The following is a 20,771-nucleotide window of genomic DNA, read 5'->3' as shown; positions in this document are numbered from 1 at the left end:
CATGCCCGTTCAGAGCCTGCCTCCTGTGAGCGGCCCCAGGTGAGTTAGGAGCCTGAGACAAGCAGCTGGAGCTGGAAGTACTGGGGCGGAGCAAGCCCATGTCCGCCTGCCAGACCCTCATGCGCCTCCACCCCGTCTGCCCCAGCCAAGGCCCCAGGCACCCCCAACTGCCCTCCCAGACCTCCATGTGCGTCCACTAGGGTTACCAACTTTCTAATTGCACAAAACTGAACACCCTAGCCCCGCCCCTCCCTGAGGCCACGCCCCCTGCACCGAGGCCCTTCCCCCTGCTCACTACATTACCCCTCCCCTACTTCCACCCCCACTCCCACTCGCTTTCACTGGGCTGGCGTAGGGGGTGGAGAGGCAGGAGGGATGAGGGCTCTAACTGAGGGTGCGGGATCCAGGGTGGGGCCAGAAATGAGGGTTTCAGGGTGCGGGAAGGGGCTCCAGGCTGGGGTAGGGGTGGGGAGGGCTCTGTCTGGAGGTGCAGGCTCTGGGATAGAGCCAGGGACGAGGGGTTTGGGGTGCAGGCGGGGGCTCCAAGCTGGGGGGTGGGGAAGAGGAGTTCAGAGTGTGGGAGGGTGCTCTGGGTTTGAGGAGGCTCAGGGCTGGAGCAGGAGCGCAGGCTTACCTCCAGCAGCTTTAGGTCAGTGGCGCAGCAGGGGGGCTAAGGCAGGCTTCCTGTCTGTCCTGACTCCGCGCTGCGCCTGGAAGCAGCCAGCCGGTCCGGCTCTTAGGCAGAGAGGCGTGGGCCGCTCTGTGTGCTGCTCTCCCACACAGGCACCACCACTATAATTCCTGCCCAATAGGAGTGTGGAGCTGGTGCTTGGGGTGGGGGCAGCGCGCAGAGCCCTGTGGCCCCTTGCGTAGGAGCCGGACCTGCTGCTGGCAGCTTCCAGGGCGCAGTGCGGAGCCAGGACAGGTAGGGACTAGCCTGCCTTTGCGCCGCAGCACCGCCAACCAGACTTCTAACAGCCCACCACCCCTGCCAGGGCCACCATAAACCCCCCAATGCCCAGCCAGACCCCCACGTGTAATCCCCCCAGTGCGCTGCACTGTCCGCCCCCCAGGCTCCCCCTGCATTGCCTCAAAACGTAGATACCCCACCTACAGCCTTCATTAGACCAAGATTCTGCCCCCCCCATTTCAGACTCTCCCCCCGAAACAGGGTCCTTTAGCCCCTCCCCCGGGATTTCCCCCATCACATTGCCCGGGCCTCCATATCCCCTCCCCCGCCCCACTCACTCTCTGAGGTCCCCCTTAGGCGACACCTCTCAGTGCCCCTCCCCCACACAACCCCCCTCAAGTGTCCCCCCTCGCAGCCCCCGCTGGTGCAGGTGCACCACCACCAGAGATGCACCCCAACACCAAGAAAGAGGGACTCACACACAGCTGAGCTTTTAATAAAATACAAAATTATTATTATTAATAATAATAAAATAATAGTAATAAAGCGGCGCCAGGCTGCCGACGCAAGGTACAGCCATAATACAACCAGACCCCCCTCCCCTCGGCTGGTGCATCACACCACCACCCTGGATGCCCAAAGACTGACCAACAAGTCGGCAGGGGCACGGTGCCACTCCCCCCGCCCCTCGCTCTGCTCAGTCTGCTACCTCCCCTCCCAGTCCCCAAACCACAACCCCGCCCCCCGACTTAGCCAGCCAGCCACGTGGTGGAGACGGGTAGCGGGCGGCAGCCTGAGCCAGGAGGAAGGAAAGGAACCCGAAAACGAAAGGAAAATCGAGGCAGTGTAATTCCCCCGCCCTTGCCAGGGCTGAGTCACGGAGCCCATGTGACGGGCAGACTCCAGTCAGCTGCTTCATCCCCACCCGGGACAGCTTACTGTGGTCAGGCGTCCGGACCAGCGGCCAGGGGCTGTCGCGGGGGCTGCGCTGAGGGATGGGGGTCGGTTGCCACCGGGAGCTGCTGTTGCTGCTGCTAGTGGTTGGGATGCCTGCCTCCCTTGCAGGATCCCAGCCCCAGCAACAACGCAAGTGGCCTGTGCCTTACAGGTGAGTTAGTAGCCTGCACAGGAAGCAAGGCTGGCTCATTGTGTGTGTGTGTGTATATATCACTCCCACTTTGGGGTTTTAGACACTTAATTCAGAGCCTCTTTCCCTCTCCTCTTTGGGTGAGTGTGTGTAAACCAGAGATCATTTTAAAGCTTCCTTGTTCAGGGGATCACACGGTTAAAAAGGCCTAGGTTGAGTGGCAGCCTGCAGCACTACAGTGACCCCTGGATTTGATTGCAGAAGTGGCTAATCATAGATACACAGCCAGGAGGAGTCTCTGTCCAAGTAGCTCTTTTTGAAATCAAAGCGCTGACTTGTATCAGTAGGGACTATACAAGTGAGTAACATTTTGCAAGTTGCAGTTTTGGTCAAAGCCTTAAAAAACTTAAGAATGGCCATACTGGGTCAGACCAATGGTCCATCTAGCCCAGCATCCTGTCCTCCTACAGTGGCTGATGTCAGGTGCTTCAGAGGGAATGAGCGAGTTGGGCTAGATCAGGGGTCGGCAACCTCTGGCACGCGGCTCGCCAGGGTAAGCACCCTGGTGGGGCGGGCCAGTTTGTTTACCTGCCGCGTCGGCAGGTTCGGCCGATCGCAGCTCCCACTGGCCGCGGTTTGCCACTCCAGGCCAATGGGGGTGGCAGGAAGCCGCGGCCAGCACATACCTCGCTCGCACCGCTTCCCGCAGCCCTCATTGGCCTGGGACGACGAACCACAGCCAGTGGGAGCCGCGATCGGCTGAACCTGCCGACGTGGCAGGTAAACAAACTGGCCCAGTCTGCCAGGGTGCTTACCCTGGCGAGCCGCGTGCCAGAGGTTGCCGACCCCTGGGCTAGATGGACCATTGGTCTGATCCAGTATGGCCATTCTTATGTTTTTCTGTACAGCACATTATAAATCAAGCCATCTCTGAACTGTTTAAGCATAGAAACTGCAACTACTTCCCTTTTTCTGCCTATAAAAGGTAGATTCTTAAACAAATACAAAAAACCAGGGGCAGTCTCTGAAAACAGGTTTCATAACTCCAGGAAGTCATTGGGCTTCACTGGTTTGAGTTGGCAAAAAGTTTTGTGAAATATTGTGTAACTAATTAAGATGGCTTTTTTGGTTTTTGCTTTCAAAATTCCAGTCCAGATTAGGAAGTTTGTAATGAGTCAAGAGCAAGCCTGAAAATTGCAGAGTGATGAAAGACGTTGAGGTCGCCATTGATTTCTTTTCTACAATGATTTTCCATCTTCTAAGGGTATTGTTTAAGTGCCTTAAAAATTGGAGCATCTGTGTCAGGACTCCTTGAACGATTTTAGTAATTTTTTTACTAGTTCTAGTACATTAGTAAATCTAGTTTGCCAAAGGACTGTTTAAGTGAGACACCTGCTTTTTTCTGATACCTGTTTTAGTTTGGTAGACTCCATCCTCACATTTCATTATTATACATAATGAGATGTTAATAGTGATAATAATAATTAAAGTTTGGGACTTCTTTTTTAAGTCATTCAGAGTAATTCCTTGTTTGTCAGTGGCATCATATCAAATTCTCAATTTACAAGAGGATAGGTCCTGTAGACTTGACCTGGAATCTGAAAATCAAGCTGTGTTCTTTCTAACTGGTGGATCTTGGCCACAAACAGTAATAAGTGCCATAATTTTATAATTTAATTCTTATTGTAGTAAGCAGGAGCTGCAGGTGCCTGAGGCCTCAGAAAATCAGGTCAAAATATTTTGTAATTGTAACTTATTTAACAGTCGTTATTGATGCATGAACCGATATAGAATCCTGTTCTATGGTTGTATGGAATTTTCAGTGCTAACAGAAGTTAATTGTGCCATAGAATTTTTTTCTTTAATTTAAATTAAAATTAAATATTCAGTGTTATAAAGTGAGAAGATAAGATTCTGAATACACGCAGGGAGCTGATCTGTTGAAGGTGATATTTTTGCATAGCCACTTTTTGTTTTTCCTAGGTTGGCCTTTGAGCATCTGCAGCCGTTTTTGGTTAACCAAATATGTTAAATGTTTTCACACATATGCTCTCTCTCTCTCTAATGCATGTGAGCTAATTAACTTTATTAAAGGTAGATACATAAGATTCCAGTCCTGCAAACACACATGCTTAACTTTAATGCCAGGAGTTGTCTCACTGATTTAATTGTATTAAGCTATATGCAGTCCACAGAACAAATTTTAATCTGGTTGATTTTTTTTTTATTTTAAATTAACAAATACGAAAGCCTCAAAGAAACTCTGCAATCAAAATTACAGTGGAAGAATATTTAGGACTCAATTTTGTATTTCTTTCCCTTCCTCTATAGCTGGAGCTTACTACTGAACACAGATGAAATTCTATGTCTGGTAGGAAGTTTCAATCCTGCTCCATAGCCTGTACATTTAATAAACAAATGGAATTGTGCATGTGATTGTAGGAGGATTTGGGGAGAAGGGATAGTAATACAAGTAGAAGTTTTGTCTGGCTTATGTGGGGAAGGACTTGTGGGAGGGGGTAGAGAAGGGTGTTAACTATTACATCTAATGAGTGTATGGGGGATGGACCTGGCAGTGTGTTCCTAGTATCAAAGACTGATTACTGAATGCTAGAAAGGAAACAAAACACATAGTAACTGAGGGATTGTTCCTCCATCCACTGAAGTCAGTGGGGGTTTGCCGTTGACTTCAATGGGCGCAGAATTAGGCCCTATAATTTCAAACTTGTTGAAACAAAACCAACCCTTATAAAGCATATAGAGGCCTGATCATCTCATATCTTTATTGAAATAAGCATATTTAATATCTTGCTCTTGTAAGAGGGGGGAGAATATTTAAGTTGTGTGTTTGGATGCTGTTTATAATTTAATGTGAGGAGGAACAGGACCTAAGTGAAATATAGTGAATGAGTTAGAGTAGAATTTGAAGGTCGTTGGAGAACTTTTGCAGTGGAGAAATCATGGTTTTATGTTCTATATTGATAGTACTGTACATGTAGAGTCTGTTTTTTCAGTTATTTTGAAAACAAGGTATGATTACCTAGAATGAGGTTTAATGGGAGAGCTGAAAATCTCTGGAAGAAATGTGTGGATTTCAGATTCTTAGGCCTTCTTTATATGGGGGAAATTGACTGGCATCATTATTCCAGAATAGCTGTTGTGGTATAATTTAGCTATTCCAAAATAACTCCCTTTTATCGACACTCTGTTTCAGAATAAAAGTGATCTCATTTCTGAATAATTACTCCACTTTGTGAGGAGAGTAATTATTTTGGAGTAAAGTCACTTTTATTCCAAAATAGTGTCTACAGGGGTGCTATTCTGGAATATTTATTGCTGAATGGTTATTCCAGAATAGCTATTTCCTATGTAGAAAAGCCCTTGGGACCAAATTTTGAAACAGATCTTAAACCAACCTCTAATCTTGTGACCACAGTGTAGTGTGTGCAAGTTACTTGCGAGTGCAAGTACATTACAGTGCAATTAACATTGTTTCCCACATTAGACATCTAAATGTTATTATTTGCACTCACATATTGAAGATGCAATTTTAAGCCTCAGTCCTACAAACATGCACCTGAGTAATCCCATTAACTCATTTGTGTACGTGTTTTCAGGGTTGGGGTCTTATGACTTTTAAAGGTGCTGCACACCCATAGCTCCCATTGACTTGAAGGGGAGCTCCAGGTATTCAGAACTTCTAAAAATCAGGCCATTAGAGGCTGTTTTGGAAAGTGGCTCTTAAAATTAGTGTCTTTGTGGCATCCTACCTTTCCTCCGAAGCTACACAGAAAGTTTTCCATGCTTTTGTTTTTAAACATAGGCGTTTTGATTACCGTCCGAAAACAGATCCCTATTGTCAAGCTCGTTACACTTTCTGTCCTACTGGCTGTCCCATTCCAGCAATGAAGGATGAGGATGTCATTGAAGTCTATCGATTACAAGCTCCAGTGTGGGAATTCAAATATGGGGATCTGCTTGGACATTTGGTAAGGTGATGTTTTCATTTAACAAAAATGTATTAGTTTCAAATCAGTTAAATTCAGCAGCAAATGTCAACAGTAGGATTTCATTCATTATAATATTTAAGCATAGTTGTGTGGAATATTGGAGGCTATGGGCTAGAAAACTGCTAACCTTGAAACAAGAGTTATGGGAGTAATTCAAGACAGATTAGGAAAAGAACATGATGTGGTATTTTTGCCCTTACATACCAAGGATTGGAAATGTATTGTGTGTACGTTAACTTGTATTTATTTGCATTTTTGCATTGACTTTAACATCACTTACAAAGAACACTTTGAATTGGTCCTTTACGACAAAATATCTGGCTAGTGTGTAGGAAAGATCTTGTTAATCTTATACATCTGCAGCTTTGTTTTTTAAAATGAAGAAGTAAGATCTCACAGTAAACAAAGTCTGATTTGAATTAAATTTTGTATGAACATGGATATCTGTCTGATCTGAAAAACAAGCTGCAGTCTGCCCTGTGGATCACTCACTGACAGTGTTGCCAACTCTTTCGACTTCTATTACAAGTCTCACAATATATGGTGTTTCTCTTAAAGCCTCAGCTCCTGGAATCATGTGAATGCAACAGAATCTCAGCTGTTTTTTTTTTAAAGTAAATATCTAGCCGTCATGGTTGCAGAGGGAAGCTTAAATATGCGCACTCTAGAGCAGTGGTTCTCAAACTAGGTCCGCCGCTTGTTCAGGGAAAGCCCCTGGCGGGCCGGGCCGGTTTGTTTACCTGTCGCGTCCGCAGGTTTGGCTGATCGCGGCTCCCGTTCGCCGCTGTAGGAAGCGGCGCGGGCCGAGGGATGTGCTGGCTGCCCTTCCTGCAGCCCCCATTGGCCTGGAGTGACGAACCGCGGCCAATGGGAGCCGTGATCGGCCAAACCTGCAGACACGGCAGGTAAACAAATCGGCCCGGCCCGCCAGGGGCTTTCCCTGAACAAGCGGCGGCCCTAGTTTGAGAACCACTGTTCTAGAGAGTAAAAAATGAGAAGGCAAATAAACTGAATCCAACACTTATTGTTAACAGCATGAGTTTTAAGTTAATTCCATGATTTTTTGGGCCTTACTCGTGATTTTTGAATGCTTGTAGATGGCAACACTGAGGTTTTCAAATGTTTTACATTACTTTGTACAGGATTGGGTCCACAAAAGGAGCTTCATTTGTTGATCCTTGGTCCACAATTTGGGAGGTTGGAGGGGGTATATGCAGAGATAAGAGGAAGTTTGATGCCTAACTCCGATTGAATATCTAACTCCTAATTACCACTACTACAGGCTGCAAATGGAAGTCGGTGCAGGATACAGACAAGTATGATATAAATCAATATTTGTGTAATTTAGTGTGGTACATCCCGTTTTACAGAACCCTATTTTCTAAACTACTGTACAGTAGGTAAGTAATGCAAAGTGAAGTTGGCCCTACAAAACTGTTTTTCTTTGTGTTCATGACCTTTCCTCAGAATATTATGCATGATGCTGTTGGCTTCAAGAGCTCTCTAACTGGCAAAAACTACACAATGGAATGGTATGAACTCTTCCAGCTTGGGAACTGCACATTTCCACATCTCCGGCCTGACATGGATGCACCATTCTGGTGTAATCAGGGAGCTGCATGCTTTTATGAAGGAATAGATGATGTACACTGGAAGGAAAATGGGACCTTGGTTCTGGTGACCACTATATCAGGTAGATTTCAGAATCCTGTGGTGAGACTAATACCATAATGTACTAAGACAGGATCACATTCATGTCAGACAGTATCTTTCCACTTACTTTTTGTGAGTCATTTGCAATGCAGAGTGATTAAAGCTGTTAATTTGAAATTGAAATATTACTCTTCTAATTTTCTTAATATAGGAAGTGATATGGTAATACTGTCCTTTGAACAAACCATGCTAAAAAGATGCTGTTAAGTGAGAATTGCTTGGTATGTCACATGAGCACCTCTGCAAGAATAGTGGAGTCTTTTGAGTGTAAAAATAGCCTCTTTTTATACACTTGCGCTGGAACACAACCTCCTGCTGTGAAGTGACAGATGAATTTTTAAATGGAAAAAATTGAGAGATTGTGTTGTGCTCTTGAACTGATAAGTAGGACATAACAGGAAATGCTCTCAAGAACAGCGACAGTCACTCATCTTTTTTTTTTTTCCAACTGTTTTATCATAAAACTGCAAATAATCCCAGTAGCAGTAATAGGCCTATCTATCACATATTGCAGGACAAATGGTGTATTTATTATACTTAGTCTTTTTGTATAGCTCACCAAAATAGCTTCTTGGTTCAATCTACATTATGGACTCATCACAGCTCCTCAATGTGAAACTGAAATGCTAGAATAAATACTGAACAAATTGCATGCAAAGCTCATACAAGAATCTGCTGCCTTTTAAATAACATGTATAGAAGTATTCAGTATGCTCATCTAGCCTGCTAAGGCTCTGGCACACTCTACAGGCTGCTTTCCTTTCTAAGCAGCGAAAATCAGATTAAAACTACAGACCTATGTGTTTCAAATGCTAACGTGATGTGTTATTCTACCTAAGTTCCCTTCCATTTTCATCAGTTTGGCACCTCAACCTTTGAGTCTGCAGATTCCATCTGTCTGATGCTGCTAAGAAATAAAAAGCAGCCCATATAACGTGACAGAGCCGTAACTTACTAAATACGTGGGCCTCCTCCATATTGATCAGACGTCCACACCAGTTCTTTCAGATCTGTTGGTAGCCTCTGGTACTGTTGATCATAATGTATTTTTGACCTTTCCTGTGGGTCCTAGTGGGAGTGGTTAGAATATTACTTGTGAGGTACTTTCCTCTTGGGGAGATGCTATAGTGTAGTTTTGGCAGGTTGCTCATTTTCCCAAGGGACTTTTGTGAAGTGTAATCCTTGACTCCATTCCATTTTCCCTGTTCTCTGGCACATAAGTGAATCTGCTTGGGGAGAAAGTCAGATGGTTTGGGTTGTACTGCTGCAGCATGTTGATGACACTCATACATCTTTGACCTGAATCTCTCTTACCATGTGTCTTTTATAATCATATGTACATGTGCAAATTGGGTGTAGATAGAAATTGCCAGACAGGATCAGGTCCATGGTCTATCTACTCCAATTTCCTATCTCTGACAATGGTCAGCAACAGGTGCTTCAGAAGCAGGTGCAAAAAACCTACAGTAGGGAGATGTGGGATAATCTGCCCCCGCCCATTGATGGCCTCTTACTTCCTAATTCAGGGATCAGCAACCTTTGGCACGCGGCTCGCCAGGGTAAGCACCCTCGTGGGCCAGGCCAGTTTGTTTACCTGTCACGTTCACTGGTTCAGCCGATTGTGGCTCCCACTGGCCACGGTTCGCCGTCCCAGGCCAATGGGGGCTGCAGGAAGCTGCGCGGGCCGAGGGATATATTCCTTCTGAGACTCTGCTATTGTTTCCTTATGCCATATCTAAGGATTTAACTGCCTTTACTTTTGACTTCAGGGCATTTTTGACTAGTCTCCTCCTTTTTATTGAAATATTCCTTTCTAAAGTGCAGTGTAATTATGTTGGGTTTTGGTACCTGACTTCCCCATTGGATGTTGAATCTAATTGTATTGTGGTCATTACTACTTAGTGCAGGGGAGGGCAAACTATGGCCCGCGGTCCGGATCCAGCCCATCAGGGCATTCAATCCATCCTGCGGAACTGCCAGCCCCGTGGCGCAGCAAGGCTAAGCCAGGCTCCCTGCCTGCCCTGGCCCTGTGCTGCTCCCGGAAGCGGCCGACACCACGTCCCTGTGGTCCCTGGAGGAGGGGAGGCTGAGGGCTCTGCGCAGGCACTGCCCTCCGCAGCTCCCATTGGCCGGGAACGGGAAACAGTGGCCAATGAGAGCTTCGGGGGTGGTACCTGCAGGCGAGGGCAGCGTGCAGTTAACCACCCTCCAGGAGCCACTTCCGGGAGCGACGCGGGGCCAGGGCAGGCACGGAGCCTGCCTTAGCCCCGCTGTGCGCCGCTGCCACCCCGGAGTCGCTCAAGGTAAGCGGTACCGGGCTGGAGCCTGCACCCCAAACCCCTCCTGCACCCCAACCCTCTGCCTTGAGCCCCGTCCTGCACCCCAGATGCTACCAGTGTGGTGCTCTGCTTTCTCCTGTTGATATCACTCGGCTGCGTGCGTGTTCCCTCTGTGTGCTGCCCCAGCTCTGCGCAGGTAGCTGACCCATCAGACCCGAAGAGAACCCCCAATAACCACAGAGTCTAGTAAGATGCAAAGCCACGTCGAGTAGGTTTATTGCAATCTCGGACACAATGGCAGTTCCCTGTAGATTACTTAGTCTACCGGGCATACTACGAGAAAGTGCCTCTTGGCAAGGACCCGGCTCAGTGGCAGGACTTTCCACTGCCCCCCCGTGGCCGGACAAAGACACCACCCCAGGGATACATTTTTATACACAGGATAAACAAGTTACACATCACTGCTGACGTATTGAGGTGCAACCCCTCTACGTAGCAAGGTACAACCCCTCTACGTAGTAAGGTGCCGCCTCTCACCTTGTACATGTTGGTTTGATCAAAACAACTCTATCCATCATTTTACCCTTTTGCCCCTGTCATTGGGATGGGTCGGCTTGTTCCTTGAGTGTGGAATGTACAAGTATGCGAATGTTCTGATATCTGGTGTTCAGTACCTTTTAGGTATGTCTCTTTTTGCAGCATCATCCCTTTCCTTGCCAGCTTCTGTGAGCAGGGCCTCCCTCTGGCTCACGGCTTAACTTTGCTTTATGTTAGCAAAGTCATGACCATTACTTTAGTTCAGGCCTTAGGCCTCACACCGGGCCTCTGATACCAAGGTTTATATCTCAGGGCCTCCTCTTACTACACCCTGCCCTGAGCCCCCTGCTTCACCCCCCATCCCTCCTGCACCCAACCCCCTACACTGAATCCCATTCCTCCCAACCCCCCCCCCCCCCGCACCATATGCAGAACATTGCAAAATTTTAATTTTTTGGTGCAGAATTCCCTCAAGAGTACCAGGGTTCTGTGTGGCACAATCTGGGTGCAGGCAGCTTGGTGCGGGGTTCTGGATGCAAAGGGAATGGGACTCTGTAGGGGAGTCCAGGGGAAGGTGGTTAGGGCTCAGTGTGGGGGGGGGGGGAAGAGAGTGGTGCCTGGGGGGGGGTCAGGGTGCAGCTGTTCAGTGGGATGACCTGGACCCCCGCATCCAGACACACACACACACACATACACATGGTGCAGAGCTTCCTGCAGCCAGGGGAAGTTTCTGGGGTTTGATCTGACCTAGCCCTGGCTGCTCCGTGCAGGGAAGGGGGAACTGCATCTTCGTCCTTCCCCCGTCTCCTCCCCCAGTTGAGACTAATGTCCCTGGGCGGCCAGGACATCCCAGATCCCCCCTTCTCCCAGTGACAGAACAGAGGCATCTGAGCTTCCAGGGAGGGATGAGTGAGTACTGGTGCAGCTTCTTTTTGCTTCCCCACAGAAACTATTTTCTGCAAGGAAGCAAAGAGAATCTCTTTGTGGATTTTTCTGCTGCGCCGCAGTTGTGCAGAACTTCCCCAGGACTATCAGTTCTTTCAACCTTTCTTCACAGATCAGGTTTTCTAAACCTTTTATCGTTTTTGTTGCTCTCTTTGGACTTTCTCCAATTTGTACATATCTATCTAAAGTGTGCTGCGCAAAACTGGAAGCAGTACTCCAGCTGAGGCCCCACCAGAGCTGAGTAGAATGGAACAATTACCTTCCAGGTCTTGTATATGACACCTTGTTAATATGTCCCAAAATTACATAACCTTTTTTTTGCAATTGTCCCATTGTTGATTTATATTCAGTTGTGATATAGTATAATCTCCAGCTCCTTGTCTGCCGTGTTATTGCCTACCCAGTTATTGCTCATTTTTGTATTTGTGAATTTGAATTGTGAAGTTTAGTACTTTGCACTTTTTTTTTTAGATAATTCCATCTTATTGATTTCAGACCAATTCTGCAATCTATCAGTATCATTTTTGAATTCTAATCCAGTCCTCCAAAATGTTTACAACCCTTCCCCCTTGGTGCCAGCCACAAATTTTATAAGCATAATCTCCACTCCATCATCCAAATCATTAATGAAAATATTGAATAGTGTCAGACCCAGGACAGACCTCTGTAGGACCTTCTTGTAGGTTTTGGTCTTGATGACCTTGGGGCCGAATCCTGCAAAAACTAAGCAAATCAGCACTACCAAGAGTCTGCAGTTTTGGGCTCCTAACACCACAGAATTTCTTGTGCAATTGTGGCTTTCTGGTATTTTCACTGTGATAGGAGAATGCTCTGGAAATCACTTTCTTCCTTGCTCTGACGACAGAGTGTGTTGACCTTCAGAAAATACTGCATGGCACTTTTACTCCCTGAGACCTTAACTTAGTAAGAAACGTGTGTGGGTTGAATTTCTTCAGCGGGTAGGTTTGAACGTTTTTTGAGTAGCTTGTGCCAGTTTTGGTGATTTTACATTTTGTAATATTTGAAAATAATTTTAAAGGGGCACAGAGTTGTTAGTAAGGACATGTGTTTTGAAACATTAAAAAAGTAAAGAAGATAATTTTATAATTTCAATTGCATGCCCAGTTCGTGCATAATCTTTTAATAAGTTGTTTGTTGCAGCCAGTGTTTTTTATTTAACGATAAAAATCCCAGTCTTGTGAAGAGAAGGAAACGCTATCCCACGATATATACTGCAGTACACTCCAAGAATATGAAGTGTAATTAAAATTCCTCTCTGTGCAGCATACAATGGCAGGGTGGTTGTTAATACAGGATTTATGACTTGCTGTATTATGAACCTGAACATAGGCAGTTCCAAAAATTCAACCAACAGTGATAAAAGAATAGGATGGTTGTTGTTGTTTTTAATTGCAGCTATGGAGCCCCAGTTATGCCCCAGGAGGACCCCATTGCTATAGGTGCTGTACAGACACAGTACAAAAAGACAGTTCCTGCCCCAAAGAGCTTCCAATCTAAGTACAAACAGGAGAAAACAGGTGGATACAGACAGATGGGAGTACAAGGAAACAATGAGACAATATTGGTCAGTATGATAGGCAGTGGTCTCAGCAAACTGTTGTCAAGTTTGGGGCAAAGGTGCTTTTTTAAAGGAAGGATTTGAAGGAGAACAATGAAGTGGCTTTTTGGGTGTGTATGGGGAGTCCCTCTGAAACAGTGAGGGGCAGCATGGGAGAAAGCACAGGGGCTTATTTGAAAATTTAACAAGTAAGTGATGGATGCTGGCATCATGGGCCAATTAGAGGCTAGTGAATGACAGATGGCTAGGTAGAGTAGGGATAGACAGTTCAAGGCTTTACAAGTGAAAATCAGCAGCTTATATTTGATGCAATAGAGAAAGGGGATGCAGTGGAGGGATGGAAGAGAGAGGTGATGTGATCAAGGAACAGGCTAGGAAAAGGATCTTTTGAATAGATATGAAAAGGCAAGACTGCAGCGGCGGACGATTTAGCACAGTAGTGAAGACAAGCCCTTAGAGTTGTGTAAGGCATGTGACTTGGCACCATGTGACATTTTGATTAAAAACTAGAATGATATAAAATTAATGTGGCACACGTTAAATTGATTAGAAATTGTCTAGTTGATAGGTCTCAAAATATAATTATAAGCAGGAAATCATCATTGAGTGAGTCTGTTTCCAATGGGATACCACAGGGATAGGTTCATGGCCCTACACTATTTAATATTTTTATCAGTTACCTGGAAGAAAACATGAAATCATCACTGATAAAGTTTGTAGATGACACAAAAATAGCGGGAGTGATAAATAATGAAGACAGGTCACTGATTCGGACTGATCTGAATTGCTTAGGAAAGTGTGTGCAAGCAAACAATGTGTGTTTTAATATGGCTAAATGTAAATGTATACATCTAGGAACAAAGAATGGAGGCTGTACTTACATGATGAGGGAAGCGGTGACACCGGAAAAGATTTGGGGTCATGGTGGATAAACAGCTGAATGTGAGCTCCCCGTGTGATGCTGTGATCAAAAGAGCTAATGCAATCCTAAGATGAATAAATAGTGGAACCACTATTTTTATAACCCTATATTTTATCTCTGTCTATATCCCTGTATTCTATCTCTGTATTTGGCACTGGTGTGATCACTACTGGAATACTGTGTCCAGTTCTGGCGCCCACAATTCAAGAAGGATGTCGACAAATTGGAGAGTTCAGAGAAGAGCCATGAGAATGATTAAAGGATTAGAAAACGTGCCTGATAGTAATAGACTCAAAAAGGTCAATCTATTTAGCTTAACAAAGAGAAAGTTAAGGGATGACAAAGGGAATAAATGTTTAATAACAGGCTCTTCAGTCTAGCAGAGAGAGGTGTAACATAATCCAATGGCTGGAAGTTTAAGTTAGACAAATTCAGACTGGAAATAAGGTGTAAATTTTTAACAGTGATGGTAATTAATAAGGCTAAGATTTTGTATGAATATTTTTAGTAAAACTCACAGACAGGTCAGGGGCAATGAAGAAAAATTCACAGAAGCCCATGATCTGTCCCTGACTGTTACTAAAAATATCCATGATAAAATGGGAAGGGGCTGGGCAGCTGTAGGGTGGCTAGGAGCTCTGGGACCCCACCACCCGTGGGGCAGAGAGCTGCAGGGTCCCCCTGCCCCCTCCCCAGCTGCGGGAAGCTGCGGGGTGCCCCCGCTGCCCATGGCGGCTCAGAGCTTGGGGACCCACTGCCTCAGGTGGTGAGTACCTCACAGCTCCCTGCCGCTGCGGGAGGCAGCAGGACCTTGCAGCTCCCAGCCGTCAGGGCTGAAGTCATAGAGGTCTTTGGAAGTCAAGGATTCCATGACTTCTACAACCTCCATGACAAAATCATAGCTAATTAACCATTGGAACAATTTATCAAGGGTTGTGGTGAATTCTCCAGCACTGGCCATTTTTAAATGACGTTTGGATGTTTTTCTAAAAGGCATGCTCATCGTGAATTATTTTGGGGAAGTTCTATGGCCTGTGTTATACACGAGGTCAAACTAGATGATCACAAGGGTCCCTTCTAGCCTTGTAATCTATGAATTGCATGGATTTGTCAGTATTGTTTTCCATAATGCTTATGGACATATCCTATTTCTATTTTTTACAGGAACAATGTTTAACCAAATGGCAAAATGGGTACAATATGACAACGAAACTGGGATATACTATGAAACCTGGACAGTTCGAGCAAGTCCTGACAAGCATGCAGTAGTGTGGTTTGAATCTTATGAATGCTCGAAATTTATATTAAGAACATATCAGAAGTTGGCCGATTTAGGGGCTGTATTTAATAAGATACAAACAAATTATACCAGCATTACTTTGTTTACCGGAGAACCCATTTATTTGGGGAATGAAACATCTATTTTTGGACCTCTAGGAAACAAGACAGTGGCTGCAGCCATAAGAGATTTCTACTATCCATTCAAATCTCATCAGTCTATTGAAGAGTTCTTCTTAAATGTCTTAAAAATAGTAGATCAGGTTGTCTTAAACCACCAGTTTTACCTTTTTTACAACTTAGACTACTGGCTTTTACCTATAAAGTTCCCTTACATCAAAATAACTTATGAAGAGATCCCTTTACCTAATGAAGACAATACATGGGTTGGTTTGTAATTATTTCATTAGGTGTAGGTTCTGTGGATATTCATTGACTGTTCTGCCCTGCCTTGGGTGAAGAAAGAGTCCCCTTTCTTGCTAGCTGCATTACAGCCCCAGAATTCTCAAGGGGTTTGGACCTGTCATTGGCCACATGGTTGCAAGTCATCTGCTTCTTCTTAAAGAGGGGAGTCTACAGGAGCTGGTTACCAGCAGACACAGTGGCTTGCTAGCTTGACTCCATCAAAAAATGTACCTTCTACCCATTGGAACACTGTACATTTCATATTTGATGGAACTGGGACCAGTTGTCCTGGAACATGATGAAGTCAGCAGACATGGAAATGGGTTGAGAGTTGTTGGTAGATTACAGCTGTCATGCTGATGACTCCTTTGTTAGAAGGTGGTGGCGGTGGTGTTGTTTATTTTTGTTTTGCCTTTGGACAGCCTGACACCTTACCAGAATTACTAAACAAAGCACAGATAAGGCTGGCTCCCCTCAGATCCAACGTAAGTCTCTTACACAAATTAAAGAAGGATTGGAACTGACTAGCCAACACAAATCATGCTAGGGCCCATAGTCAACATGGTTTCTGTAAAGGGAAATCGTGTCTTACTAATCTATTAGAGTTCTTTGAAGGGATCAACAAACATGTGGACAAGGGGGATCCAGTGGACAGAGTGTACTTAGATTTCCAGAAAGCCTTTGACAAGGTCCCTCACCAAAGGCTCTTACGTGAATTAAGCTGTCATGGGATAAAAGGGAAGGTCCTTTCATGGATTAAGAACTGGTTAAAAGACAGGGAACAAAGGGTAGGAATTAATGGTAAATTCTCAGAATGGAGAGGGGTAACTAGTGGTGATCCCCAAGGGTCAGTCCTTGGACCAATCCTATTCAACTTATTGATAAATGATCTGGAGAAAGGGGTAAACAGTGAGGTGGCAAAGTTTGCAGATGATATGAAACTGCTCAAGATAGTTAAGACCAAAGCAGACTGTGAAGAACTTCAAAAAGATCTCACAAAACTAAGTGATTGGGCAACAAAATGGCAAATGAAATTTAATGTGGATAAATGTAAAGTAATGCACATTGGAAAAAATAACCCTAACTATACATACAATATGATGGGGGCTAATTTAGCTATAAGTCAGGAAAAAGATCTTGGAGTTATCGTGGATAGTTCTCTGAAGATGTCCACGCAGTGTGCAGAGGCAGTCAAAAAAGCAAACAGGATGTTAGGAATGTTAGGAATCATTAAAAAGGGGATAGAGAATAAGACTGAGAATATATTATTGCCCTTATATAAAATCGATGGTACGCCCAGATCTCGAATACTGCGTACAGATGTGGTCTCATCTCAAAAAAGATATACTGGCACTAGAAAAGGTTCAGAAAAGGGCAACTAAAATGATTAGGGGTTTGGAACGGGTCCCATCTGAGGAGAGATTAAAGAGGCTAGGACTCTTCAGCTTGGAAAAGAGGAGACTAAAGGGGGATATGATAGAGGTATATAAAATCATGAGTGATGTGGAGAAAGTGGATAAGGAAAAGTTATTTACTTATTCCCATAATACAAGAACTAGGGGTCACCAAATGAAATTAATAGGCAGCAGGTTTAAAACAAATACAAGGAAGTTCTTTTTCATGCAGCGCACAGTCAACTTGTGGAACTCCTTACCTGAGGAAGTTGTGAAGGCTAGGACTATAACAGCATTTAAAAGAGAAAACTGGATTAATTCATGGTGGTTAAGTCCATTAATGGCTATTAGCTAGGATGGGTAAGGAATGGTGTCCCTAGCCTCTGTTTGTCAGAGGATGGAGATGGATGGCAGGAGAGAGATCACTTGATCATTGCCTGTTAGGTCCACTCCCTCTGGGACACCTGGCATTGGCCACTGTCGGTAGACAGGATACTGGGCTAGATGGACCTTTGGTCTGACCCGGTACGGCCGTTCTTATGCTCTGGGGAGTGAGGAGGGCCACCGAGGCCATAGCCCAACCACTTTTGGCTAGACCAAATGTGAGTGGCCAAGTCACAACTCCACTTGCTCATGACGGAGGGGTGGCTGGGCTGCACGTGAATGGAGCTGCGACCTTACACACAGGGTCTCAATGCTATTCACTCAGATTGGACAGGGTGGGGATCATGGTTCAGTGTGATAAGGCGGGAGGTGGGGGGAGGGGAAAGAGTAGGTAGAGGGGCACCTGAGAGCGGAGAAATCTCTGACACCCCCCACATACACACTTTAAATGGTACTCCATGGCCCCTGCTAGGGTCCTTCACCATCAAAAGGCTATAGTAATGATTATTTTCTTCTCAATTTAACCCAAACTAAATGAGATTTTTCAGGTCTTTGCTTGAGATTTATTTCCACTTAAGCTTGCTGGTTGTGAAGGAATTTGGCCAGCTGTGATGCCTTCAAAAATCCATATTCACAGAGTTAAAAAATATGAAACAAAAGAGCATTAATTCATTTTTGTAAAAGAACCCACAACACCTTCAAGAATAGGTACAGTTATTAGTGGCTGTCAGAGTACTGCTAGAAGTCTTAATTCATAATCTTACTACTTAAATTCTAACATAATTCTTTAAAAAAAAAGCCTGATTTAGGCATAAATAAGATCAAGATCAATGTACCATAGTCCTAAGGACCACAGCACTTGTATGGCTTTTTTAAAGGTATTATACTTAAGTATTTTTCATATGCAAGAGATGGATTCTCTTGAAGAGAGCTGTAGGAGCCATATTTAGCTAAAATATTGATAAATCTTATTTAACATTATTTTTTATAAGTATTAAAAGGTACTAGTGCTTTTTAATAGCCTGCTTAATATGCACGTCACTGACTACACAGGCTGCAGTGGACAGATACCTGCATTAAAAGTACCATTCCAGTTAGAGCAGTGAGTATTAAATGGGATCAGACCATTATTTTGGGATATCCAGCAGTAGGTCCTCTGCAGCTCTGGATTTGCCAGTGACTGTAGAGAAGCTTTTACAGCTGTAATTCTTTAATAGCTAGGGCACTGTTTCCAGTCTAACACCTTGCAGCTGCATCATCTTTTTTAAGTGTGCAAACTCTGACTATGGTTCTAGGGAGTTAGCGGCTGAACACTTGGCTGTTGGTAACCTGCTGAGGTGATGGGTATTGATGGAAGAGGAATAAGCACATCTAATTTGAGCTTGCAGTCGGTTTGTGTAGTACTAGGATTGTATGGTTGTATTTTGTATAATTTAGAATGAAGCATGTATTATATGTATTGATGCATGATATGATTTGGTTATATTCTGCCAGCCACCCTTTCTGAAACCAGAAAGGAATGGCCCAGTGTGCCATTGGTAAAGATGCATCAGCCAGAATCTTGTGTCTGAAGCTGATTTCAAGGCAGTACTAGACCTTTAGGGTCACCACTTTGTTGTAGGTTTAAAATTAGCATTTTGAAATAAGTAAAAGAATGCAATGATTGTTTTCTCTTGCATTGCAATTTGATGTTCCTGTTCAAATGTTCTGTGTAAATCAATCCTGTTTTGTGTGTGAATGAGGAAAGTGTGTGTTAGAAGATAAGTGTGAAGGCCATCACCAGACCAGGTGTTCTTGGGAGGAACCAAGAACAGATGTAAAGGTGCCAGGAGATTGCAACACGCCCCTATTGAGATGTCAAAGGAGGGCAGATTGATAGGTGCCTGCTTCATCTTTAGAGTCGTCAATCGGGACAAGATAGCTATGATCAAAACCAGCATGGGGTAACTCCCCCAGAGACTGATGAAGGAACCAAGATAAAGATGAGAAGAACAATTTAAGAAAACAAGCACTCGTCAAACGGCGATAGAGTACAGCATGACGGTGCAAAACTCATTGGTCCCAATGAAGAAATATTATTATATAAACAGGGTGCTTTGCCATGAAACTTTGGGTTTGTCCTGCCAAGACTTCCCCAGAGGATCGTGTTGCGACCACCAGAACCCAGCTCCTCCCTACCTGTCATCAACAGAACCCAGCTCCTCCCTACCCGTCATCAACCTAGCTGGCCGCTAGGTTGCTCCGGACTCTGGACTGGTAACTATAACATCGATTGGTGTGTGGGGGTGTGTGTGTGTGTGTGTGTGTGTGAGAGATTGAATGCATATGCTAATTGTATCTCCAATAAACGCAGCGTATTGCCTTTTCCCCTGAAAAAGATCCTGGGTGCTTCTTATAAGCATAACATTTGGAACAAGTGACTGATTACAGAAACAACATCAAAACTTGTAAATTGTTAATAAATATTAAAATATTTGGTTTAATAACAGTGGGTAGCATTATTCCTTTTATGTAAATGAACACTCTGCTATGGAATATGCTAACATAGCAGTGGTGGTAGAGCTGCCAGGGTATGATTATAAGAGCTCCTGTTAGACCTGAATTATACAGCACCGTCTCCCTCTGACTGCTACAATTACTACACTTTCCCCTAACATTCAGTATATTTTACATTGTAGAAGACCTAGAAAATTTAAGGCAATTAGTGAAATGTATTACAGAACTTGCCAAGTAAAAACTAGAGACTGATAGCTAGAATTTGTGGCCCATAGGAGGAGGTTGCAAGCCCAAGTAGTTGATGTTTGGTACATGGAAGCACTGCATTTTGGGGCGGGGGGCAGGTTTGGAGTGGGGCATGTTGATTCCAAAGTAGCTGCTTCACTCAGTATCTGCCACTGCCTCCAATAATAGTACAGTTAGCTTGATGATTCTACTCTAGAGACTAGCAAATAAAAGTTAGTGGTGCCAACTATGTTCAGTAGACTCTAGCATGAATAGGAGCAATTCACACATTTTAGAGCTATTGTCTAAAGCTATACATAGAAATAATTACATTGGGTAACATTTTGAAGGTTATCTTTTAAACTATAAGATAATGTTTTCAAATTGCGGCATGAAGGCCACAATCAGGTGGGACATCACTTGGTTTAAAGTAGCTGTGTCCAGTCCATTGCCCACTGAGGGTGACAGTTTAAGAAAAAAATATGTATTTAAGGATGAATTTAAAGTGTGTTCCTTGAGCAGTACACTATTACTTTTAAACTCTTATATTTAAATCAGGTGTGTTACTAGGGGGAGGAACAGCGGACATCTCTCCTCACTTCCATTG

At 44.5% G+C, this 20,771-nt stretch overlaps 1 protein-coding gene across 2 annotated transcripts; it reads left to right on the top strand.

Moving 5' to 3' along the window:
* Positions 1-1,680: 1,680 nt before the first annotated feature.
* Positions 1,681-19,929, top strand: CLN5 (CLN5 intracellular trafficking protein). Of its 2 annotated transcripts, XM_065593279.1 has the most exons (5): positions 1,878-2,018; positions 4,329-4,368; positions 5,821-5,986; positions 7,475-7,700; positions 15,147-19,929. In XM_065593279.1, exons 2-5 carry the CDS (start codon positions 4,352-4,354, stop codon positions 15,656-15,658), a joined length of 921 nt encoding a protein of 306 aa, XP_065449351.1. In that variant the 5' UTR covers positions 1,878-2,018; positions 4,329-4,351; the 3' UTR covers positions 15,659-19,929. The 2 variants fall into 2 exon arrangements, with proteins under 2 accessions (XP_005283226.1, XP_065449351.1); XM_005283169.5 differs by lacking the exon at positions 4,329-4,368 and having other exon boundaries at positions 1,681-2,018.
* The last annotated feature ends 842 nt before the right edge of the window (positions 19,930-20,771 follow it).

The sequence above is a fragment of the Chrysemys picta genome, chromosome 1, assembly GCF_011386835.1.
Source record: "Chrysemys picta bellii isolate R12L10 chromosome 1, ASM1138683v2, whole genome shotgun sequence".
Classification (NCBI taxonomy): Eukaryota; Metazoa; Chordata; order Testudines; family Emydidae; genus Chrysemys; species Chrysemys picta.
The sequence above is the reverse complement of the archived record's forward strand: the minus strand, read 5'-3'. Positions and strand labels throughout refer to the sequence as shown.

Excerpts from the sequence above, each read along its gene's own strand:
- CLN5 (XM_005283169.5), top strand. The coding sequence starts at position 1,906 with ATGGGGGTCGGTTGCCACCGGGAGCTGCTGTTGCTGCTGCTAGTGGTT. Across the intron at positions 2,019-5,820 it reads AAGTGGCCTGTGCCTTACAG|GCGTTTTGATTACCGTCCGA; the intron begins GTGAGTTAGTAG and ends TTTTAAACATAG. Across the intron at positions 5,987-7,474 it reads GGGATCTGCTTGGACATTTG|AATATTATGCATGATGCTGT; the intron begins GTAAGGTGATGT and ends ACCTTTCCTCAG.